This window comes from Somniosus microcephalus, chromosome 13 (genome assembly GCF_052327205.1).
Source record: "Somniosus microcephalus isolate GS21.2 chromosome 13, FLI_Smic_1.0, whole genome shotgun sequence".
Taxonomy (NCBI): Eukaryota; Metazoa; Chordata; class Chondrichthyes; order Squaliformes; family Somniosidae; genus Somniosus; species Somniosus microcephalus.
Window position 1 is genome coordinate 24495756 of NC_140999.1, and position 25971 is coordinate 24521726.

A 25971-nucleotide genomic window follows, 5' to 3' on the forward strand; every position below is an offset into this window, starting at 1 on the left:
ATAACACCCATGAAAATATTTAAATAGCTCGCCCACAAAATCATGTGGGTAATGCAAGGTTTGTTGTACTGGTTTCCATTTATAGTCAGTCAACAGTATGTGCGTCACCAGGATCATAGGCTCCTGTCCAACAGCAGCTTTGGTTTCAGTTACACCCACATGATTGTAAAGTTCATTCATTTTATATATCTAATTAAAAGGGAACTGGAACAATTCACTCTCCTCCTCCTCCGAGGTCAGAACTCAGGTTATTTTAGGAAGGATTTGATAATTGCATAGGGCAGACTGGATCTTTAAACCTGCATGATGCTACAATCTATTTTAGTGTTTCAATATATTATGGCCACAAACAAGTGAAAACTAACCAGTTACGACGAGTCTTAGAGACAAAGAAAAAAAAAGGAAGGAACTTTACATCGTGTTTGTATCTGTACAACAGTTTATTTACACATTACAACATTTTCCAAACACAAGCTAAAACATATGTATTACTTGAATATAATAAAGTGTGCTCTGTACAAATTCAAAATCCTAGAGTTTGTGACAATTAATGTACAATAAACGGTCAATATACTGTAAAATATAACTAAAGTAAATGAAGTGCATGCAGCAATTAAAACCAGAAGCCTGCATTTTGCTGGGCAAGAAACTGCACATTAAAAATAGTATTTTAATTAGAGGGTCACTCATGAAACAATTTCTTTTTAATAGCCATTAAACTATCCATGTTGCTTAGCTTGGAGTTGGAAAAAATATGTAGTGATATTTCCCCACAATCGGTGGCATCAGCAGCCAGCTTTAGCAGAATACCACATTTTCACTGATAAATATACAGACCCATTTCTATGGTAAAGATGGTCAAGGAAGCTTTGTTCAGTTTTAAACATTTATTAATTGTGCATCACTTGCCGCCCTTCTAGAATACAGCTCATCACAAAAAGCACCTACCCTTCCCAAAATTGCCTGGATTTTATTCAATTAGGGATATAACTAGCCAGCATGTTTTTTTTTTGTAGCATCCTTTTCTCTCTGCCAATTAGAGTCAAGTGCTCAAAACAGCTTACTTTCCAGTCTCAAGCCCTTTTGGAAAAAAAAAAGTGGGATTTTGAGTCAGGCAGGTTCTTAAAGGAGCAAACATGCCACAATAATTTGAGTGGCTAAATCCACCACAATTTACCAGTGAAGGGGAAGAAATGGGAAAGTTAAGGAAAAAAAAATACCAAAAAAAAGCAGCTAGTTGACTTCAGTGCTGTCCAAGCTACAGTGAAATCAGAATGCTAGAGGATGTATAGCCCTGACTTCACTACCAATCATTTTGCATTGGTCAACATCGAACACAGTATACTGAATAACCCATGTATATTAAAAAAAAAATTCAACCTCAATATTTCAAAAGGCGCCTTGAACTTCAGCCTTTGAAGGTTTTTGGGGGCGTAGTGCGTCTTCTTGCACATCAATTCGTCCCCACTGATCTTTTCTTTCCTGTTGTGGAGCAGCTGCAAATATGTTCCGCTCAGAAGCTAGGCTTTTCATCAGTTTACAGAGAAAATCCTTTTGACCCACCAATATTAGAAAATGAGAAATACTAAGCAGCTGAAATCAAGATCCATGCAAGCGAGAGTTTAAAAAAATGCTGAATCTCCAAATACACATGAAAACTATTTATTAAAACTGTGTCAATTTTAGCACTTGCCTCGGAGATTGTATACTAAGCAATATGGATAGCACTTTTACAGGGAAAATTAGCCACACCACACAATGCAGCATTTACATAAATCAGGGATTTCAGAGAAAATTCAAGAATTAAAGATGAAAATGTTTCAAGAATTCTTACAACCTCAATTTTCCAAGAGTGTTTTGGTAGCTATGCAGAACACAAGTTTCAATTTACACATTGTAAAATTCACACTCTCAACTCAAGTCTAATGGACAAGTATGTGCTTATATATCCCTTACTCAAAAAGGTATCTAGAATATATATGTTTTTTAAAAAAAAAGGTCAAATTCAACCATGGTACGAGTTCAACACGCACTTAAAAAAAAGTTAAACTAAGCATCTAGAGTACTGCATTTTGAGTAAGTACTTGCGCACATGCTTGGCAAAACAGCACCTTTCAATCTCTGAATATCAAACTCGACAATCAGGTAACCAAATATTTCACAGTTTCGACTTCTATCTATCTATCATATTGCAGGAATCAGCAGTATGGAATAATTCAGCTAACTAGGCTAAGAACGCATTATGATGCCAGTATCTGCCATCAATGGCAGATTGTTTACTGGAAAATAATAAAATTTAATGCAAAGCTTAAATTTTGCAACTGGATCATCTTTTCATTAGTTAAACAATCATTACTTGTTGCCAAGCTGCAAAGACAGGTGGTCTACTGTACTTTCTATTTAAATGTAAAAGACTAATCAAAGCTGCATACTTTGCTTTTTCTAAACAACTCCGAAAGAATAGCTATAATATAACTTACAATAGCATTGCCCAGAAGTCCTAATTATAATAGGGGCAAGCCTCATCTTCCAAATACTACTTACTCTAATCAGCACCAGTAAGCAAGTTCAACACACAATGTATGAAAAGTTCAGCAACTTCTGCAATTTCAAAAAGCTTTCAAAAATGCTTTTAAATCAAAAACTGGCTACTTTGCTAGACACAATTGCATAATTCACATCACACAAGACCGTATTGTAGAAGACTGCTTGTGTATGGCAAGACTGATAGCCAAAAAAAAGCTCCTTTAAACTAAGTGCACATCATTACACCCTTGAAGTTAGAGTCCATTATTCTGTAGAAGGGCAAGTTTTCACCGTCTCCAACTTGAAAGTTCTTGCAACACCAGACCATTCCCATGCACTTCTCAACAGCCAGCTGAAGACTGGCATAGGTAGTCTAGGAGAAAGTGTCCTGCCTGCAGGAGGTTATGGCCAGAAAAGGGGAGGGGAAAAGAAGAAACTGGAGATTGATAGAAAGGAAAACATGGCAACATTCACTTAACCTTAGGGGGAAAAATGCTTTCCAACAATAGAGATGTTAAGAACAAACACAAGCGTTAACAGTGAAGGGACAAGTTTGTCTAAGTAAATGCTGATTTAATTGTATGCAAACAGGCATTAGGTCATCAAAATGGAACAGAACTATATATAAAATATGCTGCGTGAAAGGAAACAATCCAGGGCATTTTTTGAGAGAAAACTTCTAAAACTCTACATTTTGCAAGTGAATGCCACAGCATATTAAAACAACTTCAAAACACCTAGCAGATAAAGATTACATAGCACTTTCAGGTGCTTTTGAACTGGACAAATGGAAAAGGGTGTGCATTTTAAAAAAAATGAAGCCTACATTCACTATAAAATTTAAGCAATTTACTGATATTGCCTAGCTTGCTGAACTTCTATAGATTGCCAGGTTATATTTAATTAGTTAGAACATTAATGTGCAAAAACAAAGTCAGGAAGATAAGCCTAGTCAAACTGGAAAATTCATGGGACTGGTCAACACTTGAGACCAGAATAATTCTTATATCAACACCAAACCCGCTCCAGGACTTGAGCACATGATCTAGGCCGACATTCCAGTGCATTGAGGGAATGCTGCACTGTTGGAGCTGCTGTCCTTTAGAGAGACACTGAACAGAGATCCCATCTGCTCGTCTTTAGTTCAGGTGGATGTTAAAAAAAAATCCCATGACACTTTGAAGACAACCAGGAAGCTCTTCCCGTGTCCTGGCCAATATTCCACTCTCAAATGACACCCACCCCCCCACCCAAAAAAATGGTTATACATCCAACATCTTGCTGTGTGGAAACTGGCTGCCATTCAGGACAATCACCCCAAAGTATTTTATTGCAGGTAAAGCACTTTGGGATGTTCGAGAGCCATGGTAAAGGTGCTATATACAGTCTAGGACTCTTAATTCAAAAGTATGTCAATTCAAACTGAAATTGTGCTAAACAAAGCCTTTTGTGCTGTTTTATTAAAATGGGAAAATTAATTTTTTTGAGCAAAAACAGACTTTGAATTAACAGGAGTAGACTGTAAATGGAAGTCTCCTTTTCCTCAATGACGTGCCATTTAAACCATTAACTATTGTGAATTAACTGCACGGGTACTTTGATGAGCCATAGTTCCTTTTGAAATTAATCTGGTTTCCATAGGCCACAGAAGTCATTTGGGCAACATCTTCAGAAGTTCAGAGAGGGCATAAATAACTGAATTACTTGAGAATGGCAAGTCCAATTAAGAATATTGTATGTATGTGAGAAAGGGAATTCTGACAACTGAACGTAAAGGAAAAATAAAATACCAAAAACATGTTTAACAAGTGGTGGGTTTCTATTACTTCTGTTCACAATTACAGTGCACATTAAAACGCCCAAATTAAAAGGGGGGGGGGGGGGGGGGGGAAAAGAGAATTTATGAAATTATACAGTACAAAGAAAACTTTTTTATACAAGTTTAAAAAGAGCAAGATTAAAGACTGCTTCAAGACAACAACCAGTCTCTTCATTCATTAAAACAAATTCACTGATTTTAAAGATCTAGGTTTGGAGAATAGTAAAACATGGTGGTTGATTTGCATATTTTAATTCTCTGTAGAGTTGGAGTGGTTTGATATTCTGCCGCCATCCCAAAAATGAACACTCTTTGAAATATTCCATCTTCATAATTCTTTTACAAATGTTGCTGGATATGTAATTTCTCCACAACTTGAGGTACAACATATTTGCACTTAATTTACAACACAAGACAGACTGCAACTGCACTGCAAGGTGTACAGTAGGAAGATGTCAACAGTGGTGTACTGGGGTTGTTTTGTTTTTAAACCCCCCCCCCCCCCACCCAAAATACAAAATATGTGCCCTTAAAATGAGGACACAAAGCTCCGTAGGAGTACCTTGGGGTAAGTGGAGGTGGACCGAAATAAAGAGAGACAAAAAGTGCCCAAGATGGTCCCCTCAGGTTTGTGCATCATAAAAACTTCGATGAAGGCGCAACTGATGAAATTTTACAGCAATTCCATGAGACTGAAAAGTTGCAGTTTGGAAGAGGGGGAGGAGCAATACTGATCTGATTTAATGCACACCTACAATACTGTAAATACATTTAACATTAATCAACTTTGTAAGAAGCTGCTTTTTATTGGTTGCATTTTGGCAGTTTAAAATAGTTTGTCATTTTGATTGGAGTACATATTTCAATTGCATAGGAGCTATACTTTGTTTCCAAAAATGAAGTGTGTCACCTACTTATATTGCTGGTGTCTATTAGAATATAACAGGTTTCGATTTGCATTCCTCCTGTATGCAATGAAAATCCAGCACAGAAAGGCCAACAAAATAGAAAGTCATTTTATGCATTTGATTCCATAAAATTCAAGTTAGTCTTAAGATTTGTGAAGGAGGGAATTTGACCAAACCACAAAAACTTTGAGGGAAGATTACTTTTTCCAATTTGCTATAAAATGGACTTTTGTGAAGCTTAAAACGGAAGTATATTCTGCTTAATCGCCTCATAATCCTAACTTGGATAAAGAGATATCTGTACACTTATCAATGTGTCCACCATCTTTTTTTGCTGAGGTTCTGCCCACCCAATATGGATTATGGGTGGCTTTTCCCATTTGTGATGTCCTGCCATCCATCTTGATACAGGAAACTTTGTGCTATCCGGCACCGAGCTGTTGCCGTCCCATCAAAACTGCTGGACAAACCAGCGCTAATGTTGAAACATACGGAGATTTTGAGCTCCGTATCTGGCAACAAACCAGTCGGCCGTACCTTGCAAGCGTCTCTGTAGCTTAGCAACAGCTTCAGCGAGACCTTGCAGAGCCTGACTGGTGAAAATAAACCTAACAAAACGGCTCCTGATTTTTGCCGGTGGCTCGAGCATTCCGGACAGTTAACCTCCAGATAAACCAAAGTTTCCTGTACATTGGATTATGCTGATTATGGCCACTTCATGAGAATGTACTTCCCCTTTAAGCACACACACTGAATTTGACCAACCATTCTCTCAATGGGGTTCCACAAGATCAGATTTTGATGAATCATGTTGGTGGTTGGGTCAGCATTTCAGTTTGTTTCCCCCACAATTTGTGTGTGGGCCAAGAAGAGCGAGCAACAGCAGATACAATGCCAAACAGATCAGTCTCTTGGTTTAGGTGCGATACACAGTGAAAGGCTACAGTTGGAGCATGTGCACAACATCTGGTCAAAACTTCAGAAATCCAGAGCTAAACTAACATAACTAGAAACACACAATTCAAGCAAACTACAATATATTATCATTTTATATCATACTTTCATTAAAAGGAGAAAGGAGGAAAATAATGGAGGGAAAGAAAAGCACACAACTAGCACCCAAAGCATTCAATCATCATCAATATATGTCTTCCACCCACATCCCTTTCAAATTTACAAGTTTAAACTGTACATTGTTACAAAGTGAGTAACTATCAAAGCTGAAATAGCTATTAAAAGGAGAAAAAAAAAACTGGTAAAAGACTGCAACACTGCAATTTATTTGCATGTAGCTCAGCTTGAAGTGTGCAGCGAACCGGACCACACCCAAACCAGTGTCACATCCCATTAGAGACAGAATCACTTTTTCTTGCTCTACATTGGCTCAATTTAAAATAAATCTGGCTCCCATAGACCCAATGTTTTTCATTCAAAATTCAATAAAGGCCATTTCAATAATACTGCAAAAAAAACGGAGTCGTTTGTCAGGCCTGGATTTTTTGTTTTTAAAGCCATGCTGTGGAGATTTCCACAAAAATGGTTCATGTTAAAAAGGTAGGTTGTGTTGTGTTGATATAATCCATCACAGTAAATCCAGGACACAGCAAACTGACCAAGAGATACTGTCCCTCTAATTTGTCTGGGTAAAGACCCCTTTGGCTAACCTCCTGCTTGCCCTAAAGACCCATAAAAAAATACCTTTTTAGAAATTGTGTTATGAATAGCATATCTATACTTACCTGTGTGAATGCACCCTTGTTTAAAGCTCAGAAAGCAGCCATGATACACAGGATAGTGTATGATAGTTGCTAGTTTTAGCTTTTAAAATTAACATTCAGAGTTAAATGAAATCAGTTTATTAGATCGATTTCAACATCTTCTCTTCTCTTGTGTACCATGGTAGCTTCTAAGTCCATCTTTCAGTCTCAAGAGTATTGCACAACTCCAGATGCCTGCAATACATCGGTAATTACCTGAGGGGAAAAAAGGTACATATCACCTAGATCAAACACACAGAACAAGTTCACAGCTCATTAAAAAAGGAGTATGCCAATGAGGTCATTACTCAGGTTTCTGTAAAGGGACATAAGTACCTACAGGCACATAAATGGGTACACTGGCCTGGTTCCCTGCAGACTTGATCTCAGTAGATTATTAAGACAGAAGGCACAGTCAAAAGGCCACTGCTGAAAAAGGACTGCTTGTGTGGTACAGTTCACCTTGTTCCTTTGCTGGTTAAGTTTCCATACCTGATAATATAGTTTCTTCATTGTACCACAGGGCAAATTTCCATCAGCAGTAAGCCATTGACTAAACCATCTGCCAATCTCATGCCTATCCGTTTGCACAAAAACAGGTTTTGTCTTAAGCCGGGCTCTTCAAGATACCATGTTGGATTTTCCCACATGAAAGTCTTGCTACAATATAGCAGTTCATAATTTCTGAATTTTTTCAGCCACCACAATGGGATTCTCTTTCCTGATCTTCTCTGCTGCTTCGGCCTTGTAATCGTAAGGACAGTTGTGCTTGTCCGAGTAGCGGTGAAGTCCACAGAAAAGGTTTCCACAACGACAATCAAATCCTGTTGGACAGAAAAATAGGGAAAAACCTTAAAGAAAAGCAGCTTTGTCTTCAGTTCAATACTGCAAAAAGTATGATTTGGCACACAAGTGCTAGGGTACAAAAAGGACCAGTGGTAGAATGGAAGTTGAAAACTAACTTATCAGATGACTGAACTGGCAAATTGGTAGCAGCAGCTGGTGGTGACTGGTTTGGGGAGATGGTGGGGGAAGGAAGGGAGTGGAAGAAATAAAAGCAGAGAGAAAAATCTCCCAAGATTATAAACTTCTCGTGTAGACACAGATCATCCACACAAACAAAATATGCCAAGATTTTCTAATTTGGAAACGGTATAGGATAAGTTTGAATGTTCATCTAACTTCTACTATCTTGGGTGTTCCTAGACAATAAGTGAGCCAATACAGTATGAGAAGCCAGTTGCTTCTTTTTTATAAATACGACCATATTTTAAGTACACATTCATGCCAAACATGAGCTCCCATTATGCAAGTCAATGTTTACTTTTTATCCATGAAATATTTATTTTAAAAGTCCTAGATCTAAGGAATAACAATGGCATGTTCTATAAGGATGTCACGTTGCTCCTTGAAGCTGCTTCAGAACAGTGTGTAGCTGGCATAATTTCTGGTAAAAGCTCATATTCCAATCAGCATTTGGCTTCAGTTTAAAGTGAACCTGAACACAGTCACCAGTCCCAAATGTTATTCCCAGACTGTTTTAAATTCACTTTAGACACTCAGTTTGAACCCAGAATTTACCTTTACCCTCTAGGGTCCTTTGAAAGAATCAGCAGGCATTGATTTTATGAATTTCAACACCATCTTCATTGTATGCGCAGATCAATACCCAGCATCACACTTCATTAGTTGCCATTAGAAGCCAGACATGTTAGTGAAAACAGCTCAGGCTGCAAGTTTGCAAAGATACCTTAAAGTACCTCCCATTCTGCATAACAGCGCCTTTAATGGTTTTCAATGTGAATTTTGCTGGGCACTGTAATGCAAAATAAGAGGTATGGAGATACAGCTGTGCAATTTTTCTTATTTTAGGACTGAACATTAAAAGGTTTTTATGGTAGGAGAAAGGAGCAGAGACCATTCATCTAGAAAAAAGCTTCAAATTTTTCTTCCCTACTCTTCTGAGTTAGAAATATTTTTTTTTAAACTGTGAAGAAGTTTCCATATGCCATTTATGCACTCAAACATACTAGATTTAGTTACAAGGAAAGTGCTTTTATTTTAATTTGGGCATCAAAGTTGTCTCCTCTTCTTAGGCAGTCCCTCGGAACTGAGGATGACTTGCTTCCACATTAAAAATGAGTTCTCAGGTGACTGATGAGTCCAATGCAGGACCTACAGTCTCTGTCACAGGTGGGGCAGACAGTGGTTGAAGGGGCGGGTGGGTGGGGTGCTTGGGTTGACGTGCGCTCCTTGCGCTTGGCTTCCGCTTGCTCCCGGCGAAGAGACTCGAGGTGTTCGGCGTCTTCCCGGATGCTTCCCCTCCACTTTGTGCGGTCTTGGGCCAGGGATTCCCAGGTGTCGGTGGGGATGTTACACTTTTTCAAGGAGGCTTTGAGGGTGTCCTTGAAGCGTTTCCTCTGCCCACCTGGGGTTCTCTTGCCGTGCCGGAGCTCCGAGTAGAGCGCTTATTTTGGGAATCTCGTATCGGGCATGCGGACAATGTGACCCGTCCATCGGAGCTGATCGAGCGTGGTCAAAGCTTCGATGTTGGCCTGAGCAAGAACACTGACGTTGGTGCGCCTATCCTGCCAATGGATTTGCAGGATCTTGCGGAGGCAGCGTTGGTGGTACCTCTCCAGTGCTTTGAGGTGCCTGCTGTACATGGTCCATGTCTCTGAGGCATACAGCAGGGCAGGTATCACTGCTGCTCTTTAGACCATGAGCTTAGTGCCAGGTTTGAGGTTCTGGTCTTCAAACACTCTCTTCCTCAGGCGACCGAAGGCTGCACTGGCACACTGAAGGCGGTGTTGGACTTCATCGTCGACGTCTGCCCTTGTTGACAGTAGGCTCCCGAGGTCTAATATATAAAGCTACTCCATTATGTTGGAGTGAGGACTAGGGTTAAGATTAAGCTAAAACCGAGGTTGGAAATGAATTTATTTCGGGAACGATTATTTTGCTGAAGGAAGTATTTACTTCAAGAGGGACATTCTAGGAGGCAGTTAAAGGTTGTAAGGGTGGGAGCCAAAAATAGCATGGAGGAGGGCGGTGGGTGTGTGAGTACTCCATTAAATTCCTCTTTAACCACAGCCTGAAAGACAAAGAAGTGACAAAAAAGGTCTTTCCACAGGATTCAGGAGCTTGCGTATGAAGATTTCAAATGTTGAGTCCAGAATGGACTTAAATTTTTTGTTCTCTGGGCACTGGTACAGAAACTGCTTCACTGCAATGGATGAATCAAGTCATAATTATATGCTAATTAGTGCCCTACCTTACTTTTGAAGGAATCAATACAAATATAGATCTTTTACAGTTCAAAATCTTGGCAAAAGAACCAAGTTGCCAATTCAAAGTGTCTGCCTTACTCAGTACGAGAGACAGTTCCACACCTATAGTTAAATGTAGTTTATCTTCTTGTTACTCCAATTCAAGTTCAAGGTACTCCAGTTACACCAAGATTACATTGCACCCAGGTGGTTACACTATCCTTACCAGTCAGTCCAACCTTCTTCCTACAGGTGAAGCATCTATTCTTTTTGGGTTTTGACTTTTCTGGCACCTTCTCCTCGCCTTCTGTGGAACTTTCTGAAGTTTCCAAATTCACAGCAGCTGGAAATATAACATCCAAGAGATTTAAGTTTGGACTGATGACAAATGCTTGGATGGAATACAGATTCTGACAAATAGAATTTGAATTTTATAACAAACAGGTTAAAGTAAAGACATTTCACACAGCTATGCACCATACTAAAAGCAATTCAGAAAGACCTCACTGTCCTTGGCCTCTTGCATTGTTCCACGGAAGCTCAACGTAAACTCGAGGAACAGCACCTCATCTTCCGATTAGGCACTTTGCAGCCTGCCGGACTCAATATCGAGTTCAACAATTTCAGATCATAACCTCGGCCCCTATTACATTTTTACTTATATTTTTTATCCATTCCTTTGCGGTTTCTCCCTCCCCCCCCCCCTTTTTTTTCTCTCTCCCACATGGCAGCTGTCTCTCATTCTGCCAGAACATTTCACACCTAATCGGAGCCGTCTTTTGTCTCCACTAGTCCTATCACCATCTCGTCTCGTTTTGAATACCTCTTAATGTCTCTTCACTTCTTTTGTTCTATCCCAGCCCTGCCTTCGATCTATTTCATTTCCTTTCCAGTTTTGAAAAAGGGTTTCGACCCGAAACGTCGACTCTATTTTCTCTCCACGGATGTTGCCGGGCCTGCTGAGTTTTTCCAGCATTTTCTGTTGTTATTTCAGAAATACTGGTTGCTTGGATTCGGGAAGCCCAGCCTGCACAGATCAGCTCCATAAACCGGCAGTACACTTGTAGACGAAGGTTAAACAGTATAAACCCAGGCTCCCAGAATCAGAACTACAATATAAAAGTAGCTTTAGCTGCTGAAGAGGATTAAAAATAAATTGCTGCTGCTTACCAGAATGATACCAGGGCTAAAAGGGTTAAGTTATGAGAACAGGTTGCATAGTCTAAGCTTGTATTCCCGTGAATATAAAAGATTAAGAATGGTCTAATTGCTGTGTTTAAAATGATCAAAGGAGTTGAAGAAGAGAAACTATTTCCTTTGGTGGGGGAGTTGAGAACAAGGGGGCAAAACATTGAAATTACAGCTAGGCCGTTCAGGGGTGATGTCAGAAAGCACTTCTTCACACAAAGGGTAGTCGAAATCTGGAAGACTCTTCCACCCCCAAAAAGCTGTGGAGACTAGCTCAATTGAAAATTTCAAAAATCTGATTGCTAAGAATGTTAGACAAGGGTATTAAGCGTTACGAAACCAAAGTAGATAGAGTTAAGATACAGATCAACCATGATCTAATTGAATGGTGGAACAGGCTTAAGGGGCTGAATGGCCTACTCCTGTTCCTATGCACTGACTTCAGTACACGGTAGCACTAGAGTGGTATTGAATTCTGCCAGTTTGAACACCATAACCAGATTAAAACTATTTCCCCACTTAGTAAATCTTTCATAACTGATGTGATTATTTATCAAAAGGAAATTAATTTCCCCCCTTCTTATTCTCAATGAGCCTTTATACTCAAGGCACTGAACAATTCTACTTCAGAGGAAGGAAACCAACCTGATGCTGTAATGACTTCAACTTTTAGAGCTCCCTCAGTCTCAGTGCTCGATTCATCTTGAGAGATGCTCATCGCAGTCATCTGCTGCGTTACAGGAGTGCTAGACAGGGGTTATCACAAACAGAATTCAAAATGTCATCAAATGCATCATGGCAGCATATCTTCTAGCGATTAAGAGTAACAATGAAAGGTTTTTTTCTGTACCCAATATGATCCACCATATACTGTAGCGGCTGCTTTATGAAGATCAGCAAGCCCGAGACTAAATTACCACCAGACACTTGGTCATTCTTCAGAATTTAGTGTACACAGTTTTTAAAACAATTTCTTATAATTATGCTAGGGACGGTAGAGGAATCACAATGTGAACACTCCCAGGCAGTCCCAGGTAAAGTACGGCAGATGCCAGATGCAAAGAAAAGCGCCAACTGCTCTGCTCCAACCCTAATTCACCAACTGCATCAGTCTGAATTTTAACCAGCATGTAACTGAGCAATGCAGGCCAGAAGGTCCAGGTTTTCAAGAGAGAATTGGATATATTTCTGAAGGCTAAGGGGATTAAGGGTTACGGAGAAAAGGCGGGGACGGGGTACTGAACTGGTAAGATCAGCTATGATCTCAGACGAAGATCAGCCATGATCTCATTGAATGGCGGAGCAGGCTCGAAGGGCCGAATGGCCTACTCCTGTTCCTATCTCTATGTTTCTATGTTTGGTTCCCAGTCTGTATGGGGATAGTTGGTTGCCAAGTGCTACAATAAACACCTATGTTCTGTACTTGGGATGGGAAGTCTAGGCTTACACACTGGGCGAGGTATTGAAGGGTGGCAGGGAAATCATACCCCAGCACCACTCAGTACTTTCAGGAAGGGGAAGAGAGAGAACTGCAATGGTTAAAAAAAACTGATGAAAGGTCAGCGACCTGAAACGTTAACTCGGCTTCTCTCTCCACAGATGCTGCCTGACCTACTGAGTATTTCCAGCAGCTGCAGTATTTTGCTTTTGGTTAAAAAAATAACTTTTAGAATAGTCACATTTATCTCCATCCTAATAATCCCACTAGGTCAACTCTATTAATCTCATAAATAGCAGACATACCTAGTTTTGGCAGACGTGGCATTCCCAGAGGCATCTGCAGACATTTCAGGGTTTCCTTCCGTGCACTGAACAGGGATGGACTCTGTGCTTGAACTGCTGTTACTACTGACCCCACTTGCTGCTGTTGGGCAAAGAAAGTATTAATGCAAACTCATTCAACTTAACCACAACAATGAGAATATACAGCAACTTCTCAAATAAATCCACCACTACATTTGTTTGTTATTCTTAAGAATCGTAATTTTGTGATTTAAGTGCTGGGTGGATACTTTTTTTTTTATTTTTTTTATATTCGGTTATGGGATCTGGGCGTCGCTGGCAAGGCCAACATTTATTGCCAATCCCTAATTGCCTTTGAGAAGGTGGTGGTGAGCCGCCTTCTTGAACTACTGCAGTCAGTGTGGTGAAAATACTCCCACAGTGCTGTTAGGTAGGGAGTTCCAGGATTTTGACCTAGCGATGATGAAGGATCGGCAATATACTTCTAAGTCAGGATGGTGTGTGATTTGGAGGGGAACTTGGAGGTGGTGGTGTTCCCATGCGCCTGCTGCCCTTGTCCTTCTAGGTGGAAGAGGTTGCAGGTGTGGGAGGTGCTGCCGAAGAAGCCTTGGCGAGTTGCTGCAGTGCATCTTGTAGATGGTACACAGCCACGGTACGCCGGTGGTGGAGGGAGTGAATGTTTAAGGTGGTGGATGGGGTGCCAATCAAGCGGGCTGCTTTGTCCTGGATGGTGTCGAGCTTCTTGTGTTGTTGGAGCTGCACTCATCCAGGCAAGTGGAGAGCATTCCAACACACTCCTTACTTGTGCCTTGTAGATGGTGGAAAGGCACTCGCCGCAGAATATCTAGCCTCTGACCTGCTCTTGTTGCCACAGTATTTATGTGGCTGGTCCAGTTAAGCTTCTGGTCAATGGTGATCCCCAGGATGTTGACAGTGGTGGATTCGGCGATGGTAATATCGTTGAATGGCAAGGGGAGGTGGTTAGACTCTCACTTGTTGGAGACAGTCATTGCCTGGCACTTGTGTGGTGCGAATGTTACCTGCCACTTATCAGCCCAAGCCTGAACGTCGTCCAGGTCTTGTTGCATGTGGGCACGGACTGCTTCATTATCTGAGGAGTTGTGAATGGCGCTGAACACTGTTCAGTCATCAGCGAACATCCCCATCTCTGACCTTATGTTGGAGGAAAGGTCATTGATGAAGCAGCTGAAGATGGTTGGGCCTAGGACATTGCCCTGAGGAACTCCTGCAGCTGTAATGATTGACCTTCAACCACCACAACCATCTTCATTTGTGCTAGGTATGACTCCAGCCAGTGGAGAGATTTCCCCCCCCCAATTCCCATTGACTTCAGTTTTACTAGGGGTCTTTGATACCACACTTGGTCAAATGCTGCCTTGATGTCAAGGGCAGGCACTCTCACCTCACCTCTGGAATTCAGCTCCTTTGTCCATGTTTGGACCAAGGCTGTAATGCGGTTGGGAGCAGAGTGGTCTTGGCGGAACCCAAACTGGGCATCAGTGAGCAGGTTATTGGTGAGTAAGTGCAGAATAGCACTGTCGATGACACCTTCCATCACTTTGCTGATGATTGAGAGTAGACCGATGGGCGGTAATTGGCCGGGTTGGATTTGTCCTGCTTTTTGTGGGCAGGACATACCTGGGCAGTTTTCCACATTGTCAGATAGATGCCGGTGTTGTAGCTGTACTGGAACAGCTTGGCTAGAGGCGCGGCTAGTTCTGGAGCACAAGTTCTCAGCACGATAGCCGGGATGTTGTCGGGGCCCATAGCCTTTGCTGTATCCAGTGCGCTCAGCCATTTCTTGATATCACGTGGCGTGAATTGAATTGGCTGAAGACTGGCTTCTGTGATGGTGGGGACCTCGGGATCATCCACTCGGCACTTCTGGCTGAAGATGGTTGCAAACGCTTCAGCCTTGTCTTTTGCACTCACGTGCTGGGCTCCAGCATCAGTGAGAATGGGGATATTCATGGAGCCTCCTCCTCCAGTTAGTTGTTTAATGGTCCACCACCATTCACGACTAGATGTGGCAGGACTGCAGAGCATTGGTCTGATCCGTTGATTGTGGGATTGCTTAGCCCTGTTATTCTAGTTTAGACAGATTTTCCTTCTTTGTCAACTCTCATTTCAGTTTATCCTTTTACTGTAGCTTTAACAGAATGTATACCACAATTAATAAGAAACATGTGGAAGTGGGGCAAGAACCATTACATATACATCTTAGGGAACATAAGCAACTCTACAGACTGAAAGAATACAAACAAGCATTGAACTTCTATACTGCAACCTGGTAAACCTACCCAGCAATTTATTTTAAAATATGTACTCACCCCTTCCCTCTTAATGTAGTCAATTTGACAAAAGTGAAAATTGCTGCATAATTTTTTACACACATTAATTGTTAATGGCTAAATCTTTGAAAGCCATTTCAGTTAATATACAAATCAATGCAAGCTGTACTGGGCATCAACTTGAGGAAAGGTACTGCAAAGACTCTTTCAATGAAATGAATTTATTCAACAAGTAGCTAGCCATACGGACTAGGGAGGTCATAGAATCATAGAAAGTTACAGCACGGAAGGAGGCCATTTCGGCACATCGTGTCCGCGCCGGCCAACAAAGAGCTATCCAGCCTAATCCCACTTCCCAGCTCTTGGTCCGTAGCCCTGCAGGTTAGAGCATCCCAAGTGCACATCCAAGTACTTTTTAAAATGTGGTTAGGGTTTCTGCCTCTACCACCCTTTCAAGCAGCGAGTTCCAGACCCCCACAACCCTCTGGGTGAAGAAATTTCCCCTCAAATCCCCTCTAAACCTTCCCCCAATTACTTTAAATCTGTGCCCTGTGGCGGTACCACCGGTTGTTCCTTACTAACTATGTACATAATTCACTTTAACCTAACTAGTTTGTATGTAACTTACCTGTTTGGGCCATTGCTCCTTTAAGAGGCGACCTAACGCGCTGACGTCACGCATCACGTGACGCACGCGCGCCGGCCATGGGCCCGGCTCGGCCTTCCATGGCGGCTGCCGGCACAGCCCGGCCTACCGCGACTTCGGCTGCATCGGCCAGCCGACGTGAGCGACGCGATCTCCCGCTCCCGCGGCAAGCGCCGGCCCAGCTCGGCCTCCAGCTCCCGCGCTCGCGACTTCGGCCTCAACGGCCAGCCTCAGTGCCGGGTAAACGCGCCGACGTATCGGCGTGGGTCACGTGACCGCCCCAAGCGCGCGCTAACGCCACGACGCGGTCACGTGACACCCGAAGCGCAGGAAAACACAGCCGAGCGTGATGACGTCATCACGCTCTCCACAGGACTGCAGACTCAGTCCTCGTGGCGTCCCCGCTGGGGAAAGACCTACTTCACGGTGCTCCTGCATCCAACCGCCTTACCTGCTGTATTTCGGCTGTTCTTGTAAATAAACAACTTCTAGATTGTTCTCCTGAAGTCAAACTCGATTATTTAGTAGGCATTCGTCCAATACCTACTGAGGTCAACCCGAATTCCTACAGCCCCCTGGTTTTTGACCCCTCTGCTAAAGGAAATAGGTCCTTTCTATCCACTTTATCTATGCCCCATATAATTTTATACACCTCAATAAGGTCTCCCCTCAGCCTCCTCTGTTCCAAAGAAAACAGACCCAGCCTATCCAGTCTTCTCTCATAGCTAAGATTCTCTACTCCTGGCAACATCCTTGTAAATCTCCTCTGTACCCTCTCTAGTACAATCACATCTTTCCTGTAATGCGGTGACCAGAACTGCACGCAGTACTCTAGCTGAGGCCTAACTAGTGTTTTATACAGTTGAAGCATAACCCCCCTGCTCTTGTATTCTATGCCACAGCTAATAAAGGCAAGCATTCCGTATGCCGCCTTAACCACCTTATCTACCTGGCCTGCTACCTTCAGAGATCTGTGGACATGCACTCCAAAATTCCTTTGTTCCCCTACACTACTCAGTGTCCTACCATTTAATGTGTATTCCCATTCCTTGTTAGCCCTCCCCAAATGCATTACCTCACACTTCTCCAGATTGAATTCCATTTGCCACTGTCTGCCCACCTGACCAATTTATTGATATATCTTACTGCGGTAACAGTATCAACCACACAGCCAATTTTAGTATCATCTGCAAACTTCTTAATCATACCCCCTATATTCAGGTCTAGATCGTTGATATATACCACAAAAAGCAAGGGACCTAGTACAGAGCCCTGCGGAACCCCACTGGAAACAGCCTTCCAGTCACAAAAACACCCATCAACCATTACCCTCTGCTTCCTGTCTCCAAGCCAGTGTTGAATCCAACTTGACACTTTGCCCTGGATCCCATGGGCTTTTAACTTTGTGACCAGTCTGCCATGTGGAACCTTATCAAAAGCCTTGCTAAAGTCCATATACACTACATCAAATGCACTACCCTCATCTACCCTCCTTGTTACCTCCTCAAAAAATTCAATCAAATTTGTCAGACACAACCTTCCCTTAACAAATCCGTGCTGACTATCCTTGATTAATCTGTGTCTTTCTAAATGAAGATTTATCCTATCCTTCAGAATTCTTTCCAATAATTTTCCCACCACCGAGGTTAGGCTGACTGGCCTGTAATTACTCGGTCTATACTTTTCTCCCGTTTTGGGATAAATCCCCAGGCCCGGATGAAATGTGTCCCAGGCTGTTAAGCAAAGCAAGAGAGGAAATTGTAGAGGCCCTGACCATTTTTCAATCCTCTCTGGCTTCAGGTGTGGTGCTGGAGGACTGCTAATGTAGTCAATTATGTTCACACATGCACATCTCACAGCCTGTATCTAAAAAAATTGTAATCCTGAAACTCACCATCATCAGGAAAGAGAAAACAGAACCAAAATCAAGTTAACCGTGAGGAAAAAGACGTGGCCTTAAAATTGTACAAAGGTTGCAGTGCATGTATACAGGATTCCAGATTAAATCAATTTATTACCTAGGCACTGTAATCTTGGATTTTACAGTAAGATTGTTATTCAGTCAGTGGATTTGGGAGATAGCCAGGATGCAGCCTATGGGGCAAATCTGGCCCATGAGTTATTATGCAGCCTGCAAACTCGTGCCAGTTCCTTTCTTGTGTGTGTGAAAATTGACTTCAACGTCAGCTCTTTAATCTTCAGGCCTGGAGGACTGGGAAAGGCTGATCTACAGTTGTTTGACCAGCCAGGAGTCAACCTTTATCAGTCCCCTCCCCCCCCCCAGCTCCAGGAAGTTTTAAGAGCTAAAGTTTCCCAAGTTTTCAAACTTTGAAGGAGTGGGAGGGCTAGGCTGGGCTTGAACAAAGTGCAGAGGAGGATTTCTACGTAATCAGATGCAGCCAAGTTGCTGATTTTGACAATAATCCAGTTCCCTGGATTACTGGGGAGTTTGAAACCAAAAAAATTTTAACCCTTAAGACTACCAGGAGAACCAATGACATCCCATCTCACTGGGCCATATTAATTTCCAGCTCACATATAGAAATTGAAATAAATTTGTTAGTAATTAAACCACTTCAATACCAAGAATATCTTTATCATGAACCTAAACAATCACACAACTATTTAGCTCCAATAAATAGTCTGTGTATATAGCAAAGCTAACTGTTACCGTGTCTTTTTTGTTTTGAAGGAGGAAGAAAGCTTTTTAAAACAGCATTCACCATTTCTTCACTAATAGAACTATTTTCAGGAGTCAACATGTATATAACCATATGTATGCATTTACATACAAGATACCATTTCCCCCCCCCCCCCCACTTCCCAGGCAAACCTGACCTTCAAAAATAGATTTCAAATTTTGCTTACATTAGGGAGTTGTCACATCAGTCACAACACTCTCTTCCCCCTCCTTCCACAAGAAAACTAATTTCATGTGCTACAGAGCTCGAAAAATATATACATTTTCACTTGCAGGTGGAGAAGTAGATGCCCTCTTTTTAATTACGTCCGCTTTTAAATGAAAGGAAACATGCAAGAAGGCAGGTTAAATATTATTGTTAGCATTATACTGGCAATGCTTTGGCAAGTGGACGACTATTCATGCTGCAGCTGGATTCGGCCACAGCTTCAGAGGCACAGCAATCAACCTGCATCTGGAAGGCAGCGAGCGGGAAGGGAACAGAGTCCAGCCACATGCCGAGCACAGTCGGCAACTTTCATCTAGGACGTGGAAAGTGGGAGCCAAATTACAGCAAATTCCAGCCAGAGCATCACAAGTACAGTGCTGAATTTCTAATCTTTGTTCTGGCAATTATTATTTTTTTTTTTAATTAAGCACAACTGAAAAGGACAAGAAGAAACTACCTGGGATAGTACATGCAATCTTTAGCTTTCATTCTTGTATATGAGCCCAACTCTTTACTTAACCCCAAAACATGGCGTAAATTTCCTATATTATACACAAGGAACGTTCCCTGCAATCTTTTGGGGGCCACGCGGCCCATTCAAAATACCACACACACGTGCGGTTTTGCCGCAAGCCAGCTGCGTGGGACCTTCAGAGAGCTGCATGGATGCTTAAAGGGAACTTTGTACACAAGTATACAAAGTAAAATATCTTTGGTCAAATTTGAGTACAGCCACTTTTATTGCTCCAAAGCAATTGTTTTACAGACTGAATGTATTTATGCCAGTTATAATCAATTTTGATCTCTGGTTCAGACTGTCAAATCAGCTGCATCAAACACAACAGATTCACCAGTTGATTTGTGCAATGTCCCTCCAGCAGAAGTCAGCATTGTTAGGGTGAGTCGTAATAATGTGTAATGGCCCACAATTTACTGCGACAGAGCAATGTACTGCGCCCGCTGTTAGTTTGCCTTGCCCATGCTGGTTTAGGTTTGTAAATTTTTGACGTGGCAAGTTGCTGAAAATGTGAACTGATAACGTCGCAGCGAGGGAAACAGGACACGCAACTGTGCATCTCTTTAACCAATCAGATTGAAGGATTGTGAAATTAATAGCACGAGGACTGAGTAGGAATTGTTAAGTTAGAATGGGTGAATTCAATGTCAAATCAGATACAGAAAGAGAAATAAAGAGGGGGAAGAAAGACTGGATTGAGAGAGAGAGAGAAAAGCGATAGAAAGGAAGTGTTAAAAAAATGCAATTTTAAATTTTACATTTAAAAAATCTCCAACAGCAATTAAAACCTGAAGGAATGAGACTGCACACTTGTAATAGTTCATTTTCAGTGCCAGAGAGTTTGCTTGGCAGTAATTAACACTTATCACAATGTTAAAATGATACTTTAGACTGAAATGGACAAGTCTTGACTTTCTGTGGCAAGTTTAGTTAGTATCTGCCACACAAGTACAGCAACTTCACTCTGGTCAATGCATTTCAATGATGAGGCAGACAGAGAGATGCTGTTTCCGCAGAGCTGACAGAGTGGCACATCTCGGACAGCAAGCTTTTGGGTTTCCACGTTTAACCTCGCAACTGCCAACGCCTGAAGTTGCTGTAACATTTGTACATAAATAACAGTGAGTGCCATTAACCTCACTGTTATTTTGACAGCAAATTATGGCCCAATATGTTTTTTCTCCTTGGCTTACCAGAAATGCATAAAGGGAAATGACCAGAAAAGCATATTGTTCCCCGGTCCCATTTGGAGAAGTTTTTTCATGGTGTTCCATGCTGAAGCTTCCCGACTTACCTGGTGGGCTTATCCTGCCACTGTTCTGCTGTCTCTGCAGATACTCTTTGTAGCAAACTGAGCACATTCCATTGGTTCGTGGGTTGCCATAGAAACCACAGCCCGTGGTACACAGCATGGGCACCTGTGTCTGATTTGTCTCCTGGGCCATCCTGTTTTACATACACTCACTGTACAATCTGAAATTAGAGAGAGTGCAGATCAAATAGGCTGCAACCGCACATGATAAAAGCACAGTAGAATTAGACCATTTCAATATTACCATCTAATTTCAGACTCATCCCAAAATCCTGAACTCTTTCAGGATAAGAGAAATCTGTAAAAGTATTCTATTTAAAAATGTTTTGTGAAATCTATGAGTGGTTGTTACCAATGTTGCAAAGGGGCAATCGAAAAACTCTTAATTTTTCACCTTGCTCCCACAGCACGTGCCAGTAGTGTAATCAGGAGGGCGGATTTGGGATTGCGCGGCTGAATAAATCAGTAGAGTGCTGAAATTTATACCCAGAGTTTTTTAAAAATGTGATCATGTTCTTTCAACTGTATACATTATTTTCTCCCATTACAGTTAACTTCTTAAGGACCTAACTCCATGTCTCTCCTGGTATGTCCACACTTTAACATTTTGTATAAAAAATATACAGGAAGGTTAATGAAAAATCTTTGCTTTTAAGAGATTGCTAGTTAAATATACTGCAATCAAACCTGCTGTTACAACAGTCTCCTCTTGCTGCAAAAGCAGTTCAAGTCTCAAAATTAAGTTTCTCTGTGAAAATTACTGCATCAGTTCCACAATTCTGTCACTAATGAGTTCCATACAACAACACACGAGTCTCGGTCAGAATCCAATTCAAAAATTTCATTCCCAAAACAATGAGAGATACTGGAAGTTCCTCTGTTTGTTTAGTGGGGAAGTGCACCACAGTATCAGATTGAGCGACAGAGACGAGGAAAATTCCAGCTTCGATCCTTGGTCTGTACCAAATTAGCCGCCCGCAGCAGAGGCAACAACGACCCGGGTGCAAGCTTTCTGCTCTCATTTGTTATCTTGCGACTCCTGCTGGGAGTGAGTGCGTAGAGGCAGATGGTTCCCACAGCTCAGTAGCACCAACACTCAAAATAAAAAGCACTTGGACAAAGGTACCAATAGGCTGCTGGCAACCAGGAAATATTACCCCAAAAGGAATCATTACCTTTATAAAAAAGAGGGACCCAGGGAGAAACTGGAAGAGGGATAAAAAGGATACGAGAATTTCTCTGAAAGGCCATTGCTGGCAACAAGGCAGTTTTTTGAAAAACACAACTTTTCAGGGCTTAAAGGCTTCAGAACAGCCAGCTGAAAAATTAAAAGTCAAAGCTAAAAATGAATTTATTGCACCTTTACATTCAGACATGTGGCATTGGCAATTTCAGAAACATGTTTAAAAAACTGTCTCTATACAGCAGCACAGTAGTGCGAGTGTGTGCTGACACACAACACACAATCCATTCACAGACAATCACTAGCATAGTACACAAAGTAACAACTGTTACGCTGTGCACTGCCAACTGACAACATTGCCCAGTCACACTCAGTGCACCAATTCCCTGCCAAATGTGCCAATCCCAATGAGACACCGGCCTTTATATGTCTTAATAGGTGGAGAGATTCCTCAAAAATATTCACACGGACTATTTTGCCCTTGCTGCATTTCACAGCTCCGGGTAGAGCCATTCAAAACTCTTTGAATTTTTGTTCTGGATTGTGCACAATCTCATCATTTAAGTGCCAAGTAGTTCGCTGGGTCACAAAAACACTCCTTGGAATACAAATTTAGCCTCTATATCGATATAACATTTATAACAGTTCAGTATTTTCTCCTCTCCAAGCTATGCACCAACACCCCTCTTCCTCAGAAACAGCCAACTTGCTCCCAGGTTTGAGAATTTATTTGCATGTCTTCTAGGATACGCACTAGGAGTGCCCATGGTGATCATCCCCATTGTCTTTTCTCTACAGGGAAAAGAATCTGGCCGGCAACCAGTCTTGCAACGTGTCGACACCAGAGATCTCAGACTCTCCATGCTAGGAATCTTCAGCTGAAAACCCCCTGGCAAAGCACACTAGAATGGTTTACTCCTCTTGGACAACATTTATAACATAAGAATATAAGAAATAGGAGCAGGAATAGGCCACTTGGCCCCTCGAGCCATTCAATAAGATCATGGCTGATCTTGGGCTCAAAGCCACTTCCCTGCCCGCTCCCCATAGCCCTTCACTCCCTTATCTTGCAAAAATCTGTCTCCACCTTAAATGTATTTAATGACCCAGCCTCCACAGCTCTCTGCGGCAGAGAATTCCACAGATTTACGACCCTCTGAGAGAAGAAATTCCTCCTCATCTCAGTTCTAAAAGGGCGACCCTTTATTCTGAAACTATGCCCCCGAGTTCTAGATTTTCCCACGAGGGGAAACATCCTCTCTGCATCTACCTTGTCGAGCCCCCTCAGTATAATATATGTTTCAATAAGATCACCTCTCAACCAAGTCAACACTACTAAACAGACTTTCTGGTTATTGATCCCACTGCAGTTTGTGCGATATTTCTGTGCACAATTTGCCAGCCGCATTTGACTCCATTACAACAGTGACTACACTTTAAAAGTACTTTGTTGGCGGTGAAGTGCTTTACGACGTCCCAAGGACATGAAAGGTGGTATATAAATACAAGTCATTCTCTCTCAATTCAAAATTGTTTAATTTGCATTGTGTCAGGTCAAATTCAAATCAAGCAAAAACAGTCTCCTGTGCCATTTTATTAAAATAGCTTAATTTGAAGTACTGGATAATGAGGGTTTTTTGGGGGGCAAAAAAATTGTTTTGAATTAACAGCAGACTATACTCACATGCTGTACCACATCACTGGTCTTTGATGTTTTGTATCAAATCAGGATGAGAACATCTGGAACAGCATTGGGAAGATGTTCTATGTGGCTGTGTTTGTGGGAGGGGATTTTTTTTTTTTTAAAAAAAGCTTTTAGAAACTAAAATGTACAAAATTAGTGATAGGCAGAGAGAGATTACTTGCAAGTTAAATCTGAACACCCAGAGGGGACCCAGTAGTTTGTACAGCAGTGTAACATGCACATGACTAGTCTGACCATTTCTTCACCCCCGCTCCCTAGACAAAAAACAGTTCACTGAAGGCACAAAAGCAGCCACATAGAAGTCAATTCTGGCAAAGGTCAGAGAACAGCGTTAGCTTCGAAAAAAGGGGTTTTATTTTACAAAATGAGATAGGAAGAATGAATGCAAATAAAAGGCTGCCCACACAATTAAATGTCTTCTGAATACAGCGATTTTAAAGGATAGGGAGGACTCAGACAAAGTTATGAGGCAAGGATTACAGTATCTTTTACTGTATGTGGGTGAAGGCATTAGCCTTAACCTGATGTGAAACTGCGTAAAGTTAACAAGTGTCATGGGAAGCACAAGAGATTAGTAGCACTAACAAATGAGTATACTAATAACAGATTTATTTATTGATGGTTTGAATTTATTGAACCATAAAAGTGGCCTGATGTTGGTCAGTACACATACAGGGTTAAACAATGAGTTTGTGTTGCAGTGCACTGAACAAAATCCTTAGACTAGGGTTAGAAGTAAATATACAACAAGAGCAACCAGCTGTAGTCTGTCGCAACAATGGTACAGGAAATTTTTGATTTACCGGCACCTAAATAACCGGAAAACTCGGTTAACCGGCAAAATTCAGGAGTAGGTTCAGGTAACTTTTATTACTTGCCTTCCTCCATTTGTTGCTGTGCAAGGGTGTGGCTGCAGCTGTTGCTAAGCTACAGAGACGCTTGCAACTTGTGGCCATTGTTCTGAAGCTGCAACAGGGCTTGTTGCTTTATACGGAGCTCTCAGCTCCGTATCTTTTACTATAGCGTTCGGTTATCTGGAATTTTTGCTGAACCGGCACCACGTCGGTCCCGTCTGTGCCAAATAAAAAAAAGTTTCCTGTATAGGGAAGGATCCAATGACCAAATTAAGCAGGTACCAAGGATGGTCTTACCAGCAGGCACAGTAGCCATTTTTTTAAAATCTGCAAGTGTTGCTCTTACTTAGTCTGTTGGAGAGTAGGCAGAATAGTTTGCCCTCCAATTTTCCCTTCACCTTTCTCAGGAAGTCTTCTTCAGCAGAACCTCCCAAACCCGTGGCCTCCACCACCTGGAAGGACAAGGGCAGCAGGTGCATAGGAACACCATCGCGTCCCATTTACCCCTCCAAGTCACACACCATCCTGACTTGGACATATAATCGCGGTTCCTTCATTGTCGCTAGGTCAAAATCCTGAAGCTTCCTCCCAACAGCATTCAGAGGGCACCTTCACCACACGGACTGCAGCGGTTCAAGGCGGCCCACCACCACCAACTGCAACTTAGGATGGGCATTGCCAGCAACGCCCACATCCCAAAAATAAAGAAAGATGAAGCTCTCAACTGCACTTCAGTACCCTTCCTCAATGGCAAAGCGAAAATCAAAAAGAACTGTAGCAGCTAGTCTTTGGTACAGCACATTCGACTACCATTGTACCGTCGATCACAATTAACCTTGAGAATCAGCTCATCCAAAGCTTGCTTTAACTTGTTATTTCAACAGATCACAGGCAGGATTTAATTTAACTTTCCAAAGTCACAGCTCAGCAGCTTTTAAGGACTTTATCTGGCAGATCTAGTCTCAGTAACTTTACTGCACTACCAAAACAAACGTAGACCCTAAGCGACATGAGCTATCAACGACACCTTTAAGGATACCAATTGTATGCAGTCAAGGAACGTAAAGGAGTCAATATAAAACTTTGAGCTCGAGGCATGCATTGGGCACTATCTAAAGTCCTGGAAAGTAAGAGTTTGGCATTTCTCATGCAATTCACAGCTGTTCATTTCTCTCTCCCACACACAACTGATTGTGAAGTACCATAGCATTTCCTTTGCCTTCCAAGATTAGATTGCAGGAAGAAAAGCTTAGAATGGGAGAAGAGGGAAAACATTTACTGTATTCAAGAGACATGCTAGTTTGTGCCAACTTGTACTAAAAC

At 41.8% G+C, this 25971-nt stretch overlaps 1 protein-coding gene across 4 annotated transcripts in view; it reads right to left on the reverse strand.

Moving 5' to 3' along the window:
- Positions 1 to 4326: 4326 nt before the first annotated feature.
- LOC147108139 (AN1-type zinc finger protein 6-like) overlaps positions 4327 to 25971 on the reverse strand; it is a 31927-nt gene continuing 10282 nt past the window's right edge. Inside the window, exons 2-7 of one of the 4 annotated variants that reach the window (XR_015080532.1) lie at positions 20889 to 21067; positions 13211 to 13331; positions 12113 to 12213; positions 10506 to 10622; positions 7503 to 7834; positions 4327 to 7226 (exon numbers count right to left, since the gene is read on the reverse strand). Coding sequence is in view for 2 of the 4 variants with exons in the window: in XM_086004640.1 (XP_085860766.1) it covers positions 7686 to 7834; positions 10506 to 10622; positions 12113 to 12213; positions 13211 to 13331; positions 20889 to 21039 (639 nt within the window). In the remaining 2 variants the exon portion in view is untranslated. The other 3 variants (XR_015080531.1, XM_086004640.1, XM_086004641.1) reach the window with 3 other exon arrangements.